Source organism: Canis aureus, chromosome 23, assembly GCF_053574225.1.
Source record: "Canis aureus isolate CA01 chromosome 23, VMU_Caureus_v.1.0, whole genome shotgun sequence".
Lineage (NCBI taxonomy): Eukaryota > Metazoa > Chordata > Mammalia > Carnivora > Canidae > Canis > Canis aureus.
The window spans coordinates 23,094,365-23,108,726 of record NC_135633.1 but is presented as its reverse complement, the minus strand read 5'-3'; the positions used below and the strand labels follow the sequence as shown (position 1 = coordinate 23,108,726).

The 14,362-nt window shown below is 36.6% G+C and overlaps 1 protein-coding gene and 1 pseudogene across 1 annotated transcript; both read right to left on the bottom strand.

The window, feature by feature from the left end:
- Nucleotides 1-1,992: 1,992 nt before the first annotated feature.
- Nucleotides 1,993-2,943, bottom strand: LOC144295393 (olfactory receptor 52A5-like). The gene has a single exon (XM_077867783.1). It carries the CDS (start codon nucleotides 2,941-2,943, stop codon nucleotides 1,993-1,995), a length of 951 nt encoding a protein of 316 aa, XP_077723909.1.
- Nucleotides 2,944-9,200: 6,257 nt separating this feature from the next.
- On the bottom strand, nucleotides 9,201-14,068 carry LOC144295150 (olfactory receptor 52A5-like; annotated as a pseudogene).
- Between the last annotated feature and the right edge of the window lie 294 nt (nucleotides 14,069-14,362).

Here is a 14,362-nt window from a genome sequence, read left to right as displayed (position 1 = left end):
GAAAGCAGAATTACAGAGTAGAAGACAAGATTATGGAGCTAAACTAAAGGTTAGTAGAAAATAACAAACCTGAGACTTTCAGGCATGATGCCTTTCTAAGGAAATAGGAGGGTTTCATGGTTACAAAAAGGTCAGTCAGCAAGGAAAATCCCTTAACTTTAGATCTTTATGCGCTCAATAAGTGGAAGTGTCTAACTATCCATAGCTTAAAAATACACAAATCAAAGAAATCAGCAGCTCTAACAGGAGAAATTGACTAATGCACATTTGTAATGGAACATTTTAACACACGTCTATGAAAAGCTGAAAATGCAAGCAAACTAATATAAGGAAACAAATAAGATCACTTAAAATTAACAAACTTGACTATGCACATACAGCTAGATAAATATAGATATAGATAGACTTATAAATAGCACTTCAAACATAAGTACAGGTGAATAAAGCATAACACAAACTGAGGCATATAAAGCTTTAATCTGTATTTTTACAATTAACTTCAGTGTGATATTAAGAAACTATTTGGAAAGTCATGGCCCAGCAGTTCAGTTTAAGCTCTTAAGCTATTAAGTTTTAATAGTAGTGATGTGGATTTCACAAGAAAAGGATGATGATGATGATGACCATCATGGCCATGGTAATATCTCCTGAGTGCTTACCAGTTATGAAACCCCATGTGAAGGGCCTTACATAAGCATATCCATTATGTTTTACCCACCACTGTCTCCAGTTCCCAATGAAATGCATGTTGTTCTTCCTTGCTGATAGTTTAGGCGGCTGAATTTATGACAACAAATTGTATTCCAAAGCATGTAGTTAGGAATTGGAAAAACAAAATTTTGAACCAAGCTCATTTTGACTCTAGAACTCATGCAAGTAACAGCTTCCACAATGATTTTTTTGCCTACCATACTGCAATCTGCTTTTGCTATAAGAGTCTTGACCTATATTTGGCGACTTGCCCTCATATATGATGGGCTTGCGCAATGCAGCTTCTTTATGAAATATTATCATTAGTGTATGAGCATCTTCATGCATAACAAAATCTTAATGCAATTACTTTGCTTATATTAAAAAGCAAAAGATGCTTTGGAAAACTAGTATATCATGAATCCTAGCCTCCAGAATTTCTGTCCAGGTTTCTTAGACCAAAGGGTTATCGTTGGTTGAATCAGGAAAATGATTGTTCCTGATGTTTAGAATAACTCATTTACAGTACCTCTACAACTTGTCTTCACAATCTTAAAAAAAAAAAATCACCAAATACCAGAGCTTTTATCAATTTCCTCTTTATACAAATGAATAAATTAAATTAAAACTTAATAATAATGAACAGTAGCATGATATTATATGCCTTCATCATAGATGTGTTGGAGCAAACATAGTTTAGGTCATGTGAAGCACCAGTTTGATTAAAAACAAAGTATTTAATAGGGATAAGCTTTGAGAAGAAGGAGATATTTATAGATATTTCTTTCAAAGTTCAGATTATATTTAACAAAGAGATATTCAAAGGATGTATTTTTATGGGATAAAGTAAACACCAAAGATTTTAGAAGAACTGGAGAAAGAATGTACTGGGACTTGTATAGCATATAAAGGGGGCTGATCTTGCTGTTCTAAGGACAAAAAAGTCATTGTATTATGTGCCACTACAGTTTGCAAAAGGATCTCTAATTTATCTACTCCATTCAGAGCAGTCTCAGATAATCAGGAGAGTGATGAATTCTGACTGTCTTATAGCCAACATAGAGTTTTTTAGTATCTTATCTGATCTTCTATTTCCCTTATTTCTTCTAACTGCCTTCTAACTTAAAGTTGATATTGGCTGGGTTTTTTTTTTAACACAATAATGTATTTGTTTATATGATTTTTGTTTGTTTGTTTATTTACAAAGCATAATGATATTCCTATCTATTGGCTGGACTTTCACATCACACAGGACCAATAAACGAGCCATGAAATCTGTAGGAGGAACTGTTTCCATAAATGTCAAACCTGGTCTTTGCAATGGAACATTTTTACTACTTTCTCTCGGATGTGTTTGGTCTTCACCCCATAGACAAGAGGATTGAAGAAAGGTGGAACCAGTAGGTAAAGGTTGGACAGGGTGATATGTATGTATGATGGAATATAAGATCCAGATCTGTGAGTGAAAAAGGAAAAAAAAGCAAGGAGATAGAATTGGAAGAAGACACATAGGTGGGGAATACATGTATTAAATGCTTTAAGACGTGCCTCTTTCTGAGGCAGGCGGAAGACAGTGATAAATATTTGTACATAGGAGAGGGCGATCAACATGAAGTCCAGGCCACCAACAATAAAAGCCCCAAGGAGACCATAGAATTTATTAATGTAAACGTCTTCAGCAGCAAGCTTCACGACGGCCATGTGTTCACAGTAAGTGTGGGATATTAACTTGGTTCGATAAAGTGTCAGACGACACTTTATGAGCACCAGACATGGGATGACCAGAATGGCAGGCCGCAGTGTCACTGCAACTCCAATGTGAGTGACTAGTTGTCGAGTGAATATGGTAGCATGCCTCAGAGGGTAACAGATTGCTACATAGCGGTCCAGAGCCATAGCCAGCAGGACTCCTGATTCAATACCCTGAAATGTGTGGATGAGCCACATCTGAAAGAGGCAAACATCAAAAAAGATCTCTGGCAAGTGGAACCAAAAAGTTCCAAGCATCTTGGGGACAAAGATGGTGCTAAGTGCAATGTCTGTGGCTCCCAACATGGCCAGAAAGATATACATAGGCTCATGGAGACTGGGTTCAGATATGATGATGATCAATAGCAGAGAATTTCCCACCAAAGCAATGACGTACATAGCACAGAATGGAATCCCAATCCAACACTGTATACTTTCTAGACCAGGGATCCCAATGAAGATCAGCACAGAGGGCATGAACATGGTGCCATTTGTAATAGGCATGGCAGTCCAGGGGTCTCTTTGTTAAAGAGGCTAGCTTTAGCAAAAATAATTCTGTGTATTCTAATATGTCCTATTTTTTATCCAGTCATAAATTACTGAATGAGAAGAATAGGAGAACCAATTCAACAGCTTAGTTATCATTTTTTAAAGAGTTAGAAAAAGTCAAGGGAAAGGTTAACAGTGTGTAGTTTACCAAAATCAGCCACCCACACTAAGTGATACCCACAACATGAAAACTGAGTATTTGGGCAACATCCTTATGATGGGGCCACTGTAATCACGCTGCTTAGTGGGGTTCTTCTTCCTGCCCCATTCCATCTTCTCCCCCTTTTAACCTGGTCATAGAAATCAGAGAATAAAAAATTGGAATGATACTGTAAACAGAGAAACACCAAAATCCACTGTACCTTGAGCCTCATTTTTCTCTCATCTTTTGTCTCCTTTCTATCATGTATACAACCTAGATTAGAAATCTGGGTATTTCTATGGAATATACCAACTTTTCTTTGATAAAGTATCAATTGAAGATCCCATTATACATAAATATAATAACCATTCATGATCTTGAATTTCCTCCTCACCAAAGTTTTGCAAATATGACACTGCTGTGGAACCAGACTCTATCAAGAAAGACAATGGCAGCGGCATAATTTCTATGGCAATTCTGTTTCAGGACACAAATGCTCAATGCAAATAGTTTGGTGAAATAGGCACCCATAGCTTCTCACACTCTTTTTTGCACATATTATAGAGGAAGGACAGTTTGACAATATTAAATAAAATTAAAAGGGTTAAAGGGTACCTGGTATAAAAGAGAAATCCTGGGTGTCTCACCAAGACAGCCAGAAGGAAGAAGCTGAAGTGACTGATGTAGGATAAGGTTAAGTGAATGAGATTGGGAGCCTAGTGTCAGCAGAGGTGATGATCCTTGCATTGATATTGGGGGTACATACCAGTGAGGGCAAGTAAAAAGTTCTAGTTTTTATCTCCTACAGAAGCCGACATAAGAAGAAGATGAAGAAGTGGGGTTTTTTTTTTTTCAAAATTAATCAAGAGATTCCATGGATAATAGTTAACAAACATATAGGTACATTCATGTGGAAGTGCCTGGGGAGGCACCAGAGATGGGAAGAGAAGTTTCCAAAACAATTCTCATTGCAATCTGCAGACTGTTACTGGGGACACTTCACACTCTCCAGTAACTGCATTCCAGCAATGAAGTATAGTTCAGATGTGAGGCTCACTAGACTACACATTGATCACTTTTTTTAAGTGAGGACACAGAGGTTGCCTAAGTGATCAGTTGTTGAGATCTAAATGAAGCTGATCTGTGTATCTTTAAATTATTCTTTCCTGAAGCATTTTGAAACATCAGCCCATAAATTAAGTCTTGACGTCCCAATATTAATCTGAGCTTTTCCTTGGCCCCCAACAACCTAATGACTCCTCTAAAAATTCAAATTTGGAATGATGTGGATATTATTCCACTATATCACCCTCCCAAAGGAGAATTCTTTAGTAGGGAATCCTGGAGATGACTTTATGTGTGCTTTTGCCTTTTCATGCCTGTTTGTCTACTGTGCAATGCTCATTTTTAGAAAGACTTATCCTCGTGTGGAAGAGACAAACTTTCTGAAACCACCAACCCCCTTTTTGAATTACAGATATTCAGTAAAAATATCATAAGATTCAAGTTACTCATGATCTGTTCTCCTTCAATTAAAACATATGCAGTTCTACCCATCTTGGCCGGCAGCATGTTGCTAATTTCCTTAACCTCTCTATTTTGTAACACAGATTTTCCAGTTTATCATGAGTGCTTTTGAATTGTACTTTCTAAATCTCAAAGTAAGAGTCTACCAAAAATTTATTTGTATTCCTTAATGATTAGCAATTTTGCTGTGGAGTCTATATTCATTGATTGTACTTTGTTTATACTTCAACTTTTAGAATTTCAAGTTGAGCTAAACTGCTACTCACTTACTTAGTATATAGAAGCAGCAGAGGTAAGTGGCTAGAACAGGAGAAGTTTCCTCATGATGGTCATACTTAGTATCCAGAAGCAGCAGTGGGAGGTGACTGGATCAGGAGAAGGTTGATCTTTGCTTTTCCTAGGAGTGGATTGTCTGGGTTTTCTAACATAGTTTTCCCTTATGACCAAACTTCATAAGCTTCTTGCATATCGTGAGATTTTTTTTTTTTTTTTTTTTTTTACTCCCTGTGGCAAAGAAGGAGGGTTAGAGCCACAGGAACAACCATCATTTCTCAGGACAACATCTTACTCAATTCCCAGGAGACCTGCTATATCTAGGGCAGCCAGGAGCTGGTACTGTTGAAGCATCTTCTCTAATTCAAACAGTGTAGTGTGTTTCACACTACCACATATGTGATTCCTTGTTCTTACTTACTTATATGATGGAGAAATGGAACACAAAATGGGGACTCCAAAGCTGGAACTCCAAGTCTTGCCTGAGTAAAGTGGCCAGCTTTATCCCAGGCTTTTTAAGGAAAGGAAATTGCTTTCACACAAATGGTAGCCTCTTCCTATTTATCCCACTTACTTAGTCTTGACCATCCCATGGAGATTCAGAGGATTTCCAGATGCAGTTCAGTGATCCCAGGGAGGCACGTGTTATAGAGTTGTAGGAGGAAGTTTAGAAGTTGCAGGGAGTTATTGTATAGTAAGCCTCTTGTCCATCTGCCTGACTCCTGGGCTATACCATTTGTCCTTTTTTATCTTCGGACATTCCCTTCATGCTCTCATAGCAAGCTTTTTGGAGTAAGTCCCTCATTCCTTGCATCATACATAGGGCCTATGTCAATGTGACACATATCTCAACCCATTAACCTATACATGTGTTTTCCTATTACCCTGGACTCGGCACCTAATTAGCTGGAATACCCAGTTCAAGGGGACCCCCAAGATGGGAGTGAAGAAGCTCTTCAATGACTATACATGCAGCACGATTCTGGGGGTAGGTCCTCTTTATACCTTCAAAAGTTGATATGTTCCTGAATCTGCAGCTTGGAATGATTTCACCTGAAAAGGGGACTAAGTGGCAACCAAAATACCAACAGATCCACGTGGGGACTCAATCAGTTGGTCTCAGTAGCCTGCCTGGTCTTTGTTCATCAAGGAGGTCACAAAAACCATCTCTAGGGAGAGTGGAAGTAGATTTAGATATAATAAAATGCAGGACTCTCAAGTCCTGATCAATACCAATTGCTAATTACCCTTCTTGGGATCATGTGCTACCTGGTGCAGACCATTCCACTGACTACCTGAGAGAAACCAAATGCCAGAGGCAAAAGTATACTTTACATAATACTGTGAGGTTATTTGAGCAGCATGTGGTGGTTAAAAGCCAACTTTTGGAAGGAAACAGCTCTGCTCCTTCCTAGCCAGGACTCAAACTTGGGCTGTTTGTGCTTCTGAATACTTATTTTACCTCTTCCAAGCCTCATTGCCATCATCGGTAAGATAAGAATACAACAACAGAAGCTCTTCATTGACTTCTGAAGTGACTGATGCAGCTCACTGCCACTCTCCCCTGCCAGACACACGCCAGTTGATGTTCCAGGGAGCTGAACTGCTCTCCCCTCAGTCTTTCTCTCCTTTCCTCACCAGCTGAATTTGGAGCTGGTCAGCAGTCAGCTGTTTTCCTCTAAATCTCAATTGATGCATGCTATGTTTGTTGTTATAATTAGATGTGTCAATTAAATATTAGGTAAATAAAAACAAAGAAAGTCAATCAATGTAACTAACATTGTAAACAAAAGGAAGGAAAAAAGCCATGATTTCAATAACTTCAGAGAAAGCATATGAAAATATTCAATATCCAATTAAAGTAAAAACCATCAGAGAACTAGGAGTAATAAAAAACTTCTTCAACTGATTAAATATATCCATGAAAAATCTATTGAATACCATATTTAAAAGTGTAAAACTAAAATTTCTCCATAGATTGAGAGAGATGCCAGGATGCCTCTTTGTCAATACCTTTATTCAACAGTGTACACAGGTCCAGATTATAGCAATGTATCATATTGTATTAGTTTTGACTTCTTATTCAGAAATATCACACAGTTATATCCATTAATCATCCTTTTTGTATATAATCTCTAAAATTCATATGGTTGCCTTTGTCTTCTCCTGGAAGGATAATGTCCTCATCAATTATTCAGTATGTACTATGATTGCCACAACTTCCTGAAACACTTAATCCCCTAAACAGAATCAAAATGTGTCAATTCCATGCTTATTATCTCACAAAAATCATATTTTTCCTTCTCTAATATCCACCAATATGTTTCATTCCTTTTGTCATGGTATTTGCCATTTCTTACTTTGTATATATTTCATGTTCACATACATTTTATTAAACATCAAGAACAACAAGGCTCAAATTTATTTGCTTTATTCAACAAGACTTTTTTCCTAAAAAAAATATCCTCTACCACCTCTGCCTTTTGAATGCCTTTGTCCCTTCCATTTTCTGTAATGCTATGTTTTCTTGGGTGTTTTCTTCCTCTGACTATGTAGAAGTCCAAAATTTGAGAAGAAGCTATGTCTCTCTGTATACTCATTTCTTTTTTTGATAATCATCTTATTGTTTCACAGTCTCGAAAGTTGAATGAATAGAATTTAACCAGATATCTGTTGTTGGTGCATCCTGAAAGTGGTGGAAGGTAGGTGGGCAGAGGAACAACAAAGAGTGAAGGTCTGAAATCACTTCTTTAGAGTCAGTCTCTCATATGCCAGTTTTGTGTTTGGATCATACTTTATTTCAGGGTCTCATCATGGTTCATTCAAGTCATCATCTTTGTTTTTCTTGGCGGTATCAGAATAAACTCCCTTCTATGCAGATATTCTAGGTAATGATGTCACATATTACCTTAAGTCATCACATTGATTCCTTTTGAAAACCATTGATCAACAAAATGTTCAAATTGTTCATTATTCTCATTTTGTTGAGATTCTCAGAAGCCTCAGGCATTGATTGCCCTATGCATTGCTGATAACAAGTATAAATCCAATAGAGGTCTCTTTTTAAAAGATTTTATTAATTTTCATGAGAGATACAAAAAGAGAGGCAGAGACAGGCAGAGAGAGAAGCAGGCTCCCTGCCGGGAGTCTGATATGGGACTCGATCCCAGGACCTGTGGTTATGACCTGAGCCAAAGGCAGATGCTCAACCACTGAGGCACCCATGCATCCTTGACACAGTTCTTATATTCAAGATACATGCATTAGGCAATTACCTCATGCAGTAGTGGAAGTCCGTTTTGTATGTTCGTTTTTAGATCTTCCACCTTCAAATTTGTACAAAATTCGAATTAGGTAAAATCATGAAACTTGTGTGTATAGAAGGATTATCTTTGTGAAAGTATTGATTATATTTTCATTTCTGAAGCATATTAGGGAGTGGAAGATGACAAGCAAAAAGGGTTATACAGTTTATGAATCAACTTTTATAAAATTCTTGAGACTAAAACCTGCTCTGTAGTGACAGAAAGTAAATCAATGGTTGATGGGGCCTGTCCAGTGTGTAAGGAGGTTCAGTAGAATTCTGGCACAAAGAGCATGAGGAAATATTTGGGAGTGATGCTTAAGTTTATTATTAATTGTAGTGATGGATTCATAGGTGTGAATCAGTTATTATACATGAATTTTACTTTGATAAACTGTTAAAAAAGCATATTAGTGAATATGCTTACCTTTTCCATAAATCTTTTCAGTATACCTCTCTTAGCAAACTCATCACCATTTATAGTCTATGTTTATATATTTTTGGTGTTGCTAATATTTTTATCACTGGTTTTATATTATTTTTATTTTTTTCAGTATTGCAGAATATAATCAAACATAGGTGATTCCAAAGTTGTCAAAATAAAATACACAAGCAAATATTAAAAATGAGATATAGTCAGAAAAATATAGCTCTGGGCTGGGTTACCAGTTTGAGAATATTGATGTATGACCTGGTCCCTGGAAGTTACCTGGAATTGTGCTGTTTTGTGTAATTTGGCTTCTATGTACGTCTAAGTTTTGCCAGAGAGGTACCTCTAGGTTTAAAGAAATAGGGCAAAAACACAGAAATAACTGAAAAACCTTGAAATATCAGCATTCTTTTGCTCTAATATGAACAACAAACCAAATTTCTTAAGACATCTATGGTTATTGAACTCCTCATTCTATTATAAGCATATAAAATTAAATATCTTGGAACACAGATATTTTTGGTAGATATTAATATTTAACATATTGATGTTGCTCCTTTGAATCCTCTTAAAATGCCTATAGAAATATTCAACAATAATCCAGATGGCTTTTTGGAGAAAAATATTTTCAGGACATGATCACAGATTTGTTTGGTCTTCACACCAGGACTATCGGGTTGAGGAAAGGAGGGACTAACAGGTAAAGGCTTGATAAGAGGATATGAATATAAGGTGGTATGTAAGAAACAAACCTATGTGTTAAGAAGGAGAAAAAGGCAAGGAGGTAGAACTGTAAAAAGACACAGATGTGGACAAGGCAGGTATTAAAGGCCTTGAATCGTGCCTCCTTCTGAGGCAATTGAAGCACAGTGATAAAGATCTGAACATAAGACAAGGTGATGAAGATTGTGTCAAACCCCAAGATACTGAAGGCAACAAAAAGACCATATATCTTGTTGACCCGGACAGATATCTTCAGTGGCCACCTTCACAATGGCCATGTGCTCACAATAAGTATGAGAGATGACTGTAGTTCGATAGAGTTTAAGATGACATTTGAGGAGTCCTAGGCATGGTGTTACAGGAATGGCAGCCCTGGGATGCCTGGGTCGCTCAGTGGTTAAGGATCTACCTTCTATTCAGGTCATGATCCGCTGTCCTAGGATTGAATCCTGCATCAGGCTTCCTTCAGGGAGCCTGTTTCTCCCTCTATCTATGTCTCTACCTCTCTCTGTGTGTCTCTTGTGCATAAATAAACAAATTTAAAAAAAAATAAGAATGGCAGTCCTGAGTGTCACCACAACTCCAGTGTGAGTCAAGAGTTGTTGGGAGGGGCAGCCCGGATGGTTTAGTGGTTTAGTGCCGCCTTCAGCCCAGGGCCTGATCCTGGAGACCTGGGATCAATTCCCATGTCAGGCTCCCTATATGGGTCTGCTTCTCCCTCTGCCTGTGTCTCTGCCTCTCTCTCTCTCTCTCTCTCTCTCTGTCTCTCATGAATAAATAAATAAACTATTTTAAAAAAGAGTTGTTGGGAGAAGACAGTGGTGTGTCTCAAGAGGTCACAGATGGTCACATAACAATCTAGGGCCATTGCCAGTAGGATGCCTGATTCAATTGCCTGGAATGAGTGAATAAGCCATATTTGTAGAAGGCAGGCTGCAAAGGAAATCTCTGCCAAATGAAACCAGAAGATGTCTTATGTTTATGTGTTTATATATATATATATATATATATATATATATATATATATATACACACACACACACATACACACATTATATATATATATATACACATTGTCTTTGTCTTTGACTAATATTACAGCATAATGTTCTCAATTTTCATTACTATTGTGACAAATAAGAGGATTTCCTTCTTTCTCGTGGCTTAATAAATTAATAATCAGACAAATGTAAGTCAAAACCTCAATGAGATATCACCTCACTCTTGTAAGAAGGCCTATCCTCAATAAGGGAAAAGATAATATGTATTTAGGAAATTTAGTGAAAAAGGAACCACTGCTCATAATTCATGGGAATGCAGCCCCTTTGGAAAGCAATATAAGTTTCAATGAAAATTTTGAAAAAATTATCTACATATAATCTAGCAATTCCACTTCTGGGTATATAGCCAAAGGACAGGAAAACAGAAATTGAAGAAATATTTGCAATACTCTGTTTAATGCAGCATTATTCACAGTAGCCAAGACATGGAAACAACCTTATTGCCCATCAGCATACAAATGGATAAGGGAGATGTGACATATATATGCAATGGAATATTAACCATCTTATTATTTTCTTTGAATGACTCCTTTCAAATTTTCTCTTTTCACAAAGTCATTATAAGAACAACCATCAGGTTCTATGCTTCTACATGCCTTAATCATCAAAGACAAAAATTAAGCAGATGAGATTGCTTTTTTTAGTCTTTGACTAGTGGACCAAAGAGTGTTTTTTATCTCATGTTTGCTCCTCATCGCCTGTGCTTATTTTGGCGACTGTGAAGAATGCTTATTAGATACAGAGCATACACATTTCAAAAACTGGATTCAAATGGGATGACATAAAGCAACCAGAGTGGTGGTAGACAATTCTGCTGTTCATAATTCGAAGACAATTTGAACAGAATATTTTTCGGTTTTGCAGCTCACAAGCTTAACATCTCAGAATAGTGTCTTCATAGCCTAATCTCTCTCCCATAGACTCAGAATGTTTGCAACCTAATTTGTCAAAGTTTCCATATTTTTCCAAAATGTGCAAGTTTTCCAACTTATTCTCTCAGAAAATAAGTTAATCGTGACTGTTTTCTTTGGCAGTCCCTGTCAGATCTTGTTCTTACTATGACCTGCTATTTGCACATCTCTTGTATTTATTCCCAAGTGCCAATCTGTGTCCTCTGCTCTTCTCTCTTCCCATTAATAAACATTTTTACCTTCCTAATCCTGAAAAAACATTGATTCTTCAGTATTTTATGTAACATAGATTATCTATAAACTTAGATTACCTCTAACCATGTAAGATTACCTAGTATGCACCTCAGATCAACGGCAGGAGCATTTATTGCCTCCTTTTCTTTAAAAGTATTCAACTCTAAGAAAGGATTTCCTTTCTGAGACTCTTTGTTCTTGAACCCTTCCTTTTAACAAATATACAGTATGCCAAACTAGATCTTCCTCAAATCTTCCTAAAATAACATTACTACCCCAAAATCAGAAATTTATATCCTGATGATTTCATTCAATACGCAATAATTAAGAATTCACTATATTCCAAGTATTTTGAAGTAATTTGAGAATAAGTAAAATATATTTATTCAATAACTAATTGTGCTCAGTGATTGAATTTCAAAGCTAATATCCACCATTTCTTAAATATGTACTATATGATTCACCTTCATATTTTCATATAGTTTTGCATATTTTATCTTGTTAACTTCTGATATTGACATTATTACCGTATATTATATTAATGAATAATTAACTTGTAAGTAAATCTACTAGGATCCAAATTCCATGGCATACTGACTCAGAAAGAACAAAAGTTAATTTGTATACTCTGAGATTTTATAATTATACTTCAGTAAGGATATGGGATATATATCAATGTGTAACCACATGAAATGGGATTGTGTAAAAACATACAACAAATTTTAATTGGTTGAGCCTGTTGAGATTGTGATGAAAACAACTCACATATCTTTCTTTATTTTACTAAATGGACGTAACATATACATTACACATATTCTTATTATATGCTACATGTCTGATATAAAACCACATTAGTTATGCCATGAATCTGTATAATAGATAGCACTAAGTTTTTGGCTCAAAATTGTGTGCTACTATCTTTATCAGGAATATCCCCGGGATATTTATCCCTTGGGAGATTTATCATGGCCATGTGGGTCACTATTGTCTTAGAGAATCTTTACAGGATAATGTGCAAACTGAAATTCAATAGCAGTATATATCATGAGTAATCAGAAGGAAAGCAAAAAAAAAAAAAAGAGGAAGGAAGAAAGTAAACAAAGGAGCAGGTAAATGAAATTGAAAAACATGCCTTCAATCTAAGAGGCCAAAAATTGTATGAAGAAAGCAGTTAGTTTTCTTCCTGATAGCTTTACATTTCTAACTTCATGAGATCTCAACAACTGGCATTTATTAGTCAGATAAATGTTGTGTTCTGTGGTAACTCTGTATATTGTAGGGGGCTTAGCAGTATCCCCACTCCTACTCATTATGCCAATTGTTCTCTCTTATCATGAAAATCAAAAATGTTTCAAGCAATGCCAAATGTCACCTGCATGTGTGGGGAGGGACACAACATACCTGGTTACTACTTATTGTTCTAGAGTCTTTCATTGAAGAAAAAGAGTCTTTAATTAAATGAAAATTAACGTTTTGGAGCTTTAATCAAAATGGGCACAATAAATCTGACTAGGCAGGGGAATCATTCTTTAATAGGCCTTCACCAAATAAAGGAGATGGAAGAGCATTCCCTGAGGAAATACGTTGAACAAAATCAAAGAAGCGTGAAATGTACAGTGGGATCACAAATCAATAAGTAATTTTCACATATGAATTGATGCATAAACAGAAATGATGGTTTTTGGGGCTAAGCAAAAGGGAAGAATAACAAATGTCCTTACAATTTTATTAAGCAAAATAATTTCAAAACCTTAGATGGAATAACAAGTTTGGTTTTTGTTTGCCTTTAAAAATCCATTCTGTTGGCAGAATGATAAATGGCTTACAATGATGAGATCTGGCATAGGGAAATGAAGTTAGAAGGATACTTGTGATAGTCCAGATGGGGTAGGATGAAGTGATCTGGCTTCATTGGAAGACTAACATGGGAACAATGTCTGTGCTGCTCACTGACTTGATGGATGGAAATCATGGGAGGTGAGACTAAGATACCTTTGGGTTGAGAGTAATGGCACTAGATCACAAGACAAGCTTGAAACAACTGTGTGTGTACAGATATGTACATGTTTAGAAGAGGAAGGAGACATATCTTAAACCTTGAAATGTGTGGGCCAGGTAAACAATCAGGGGTTCTCATTTTCAGCATCAACCCTGAACTCTTAGGGTTACTTACAACCCATTTCTGACTCGGGCTGATTCTCAAAACCTAAAAGAATGAAGGGATTGAGGTCTAAAGCTACTCTCCCTACAATCTCAGGAAATCTTACCCTATGCAGAGTTTGTGACATTCATCCTTTGATCTCTGTCTCAAGCCCCCAGGGGTAGATTCTCAGAAACAAAATTATTACACATTTATTAACCCATATTCTTCTCTCAGGTCTTCCTCTTCTCAGGCCTACTTTATAATCTGTCACCGATTGTGTGATTCAGTGATTCAGAAATATTCTGAAGGGCAACACGAAACAGAATCTTCATGTTTGAGCAATCAGCTACTGCAAGATTCTGTGGCTTTTTTTTTTTTTTTTTAAGATCCTGGCATCTTCTTAGCTCATAAGGGTGTTGTGTTCTCTTTGAAACCAGTCCTCCATTTCCCACACTCAGTACAGAATCTAAGGCCCAAAGATTTACCTGGAATCCTCCATGATAACATACATAGAAGCCACAGGGTGAAACTCTTTTGGTGTTTCATATAGTAAGGATGGATGTTTTGTACTATAGGAGCCACCTGGGGGACTATTTTGCACTAATCACTGGTGAGCTATAAATCAG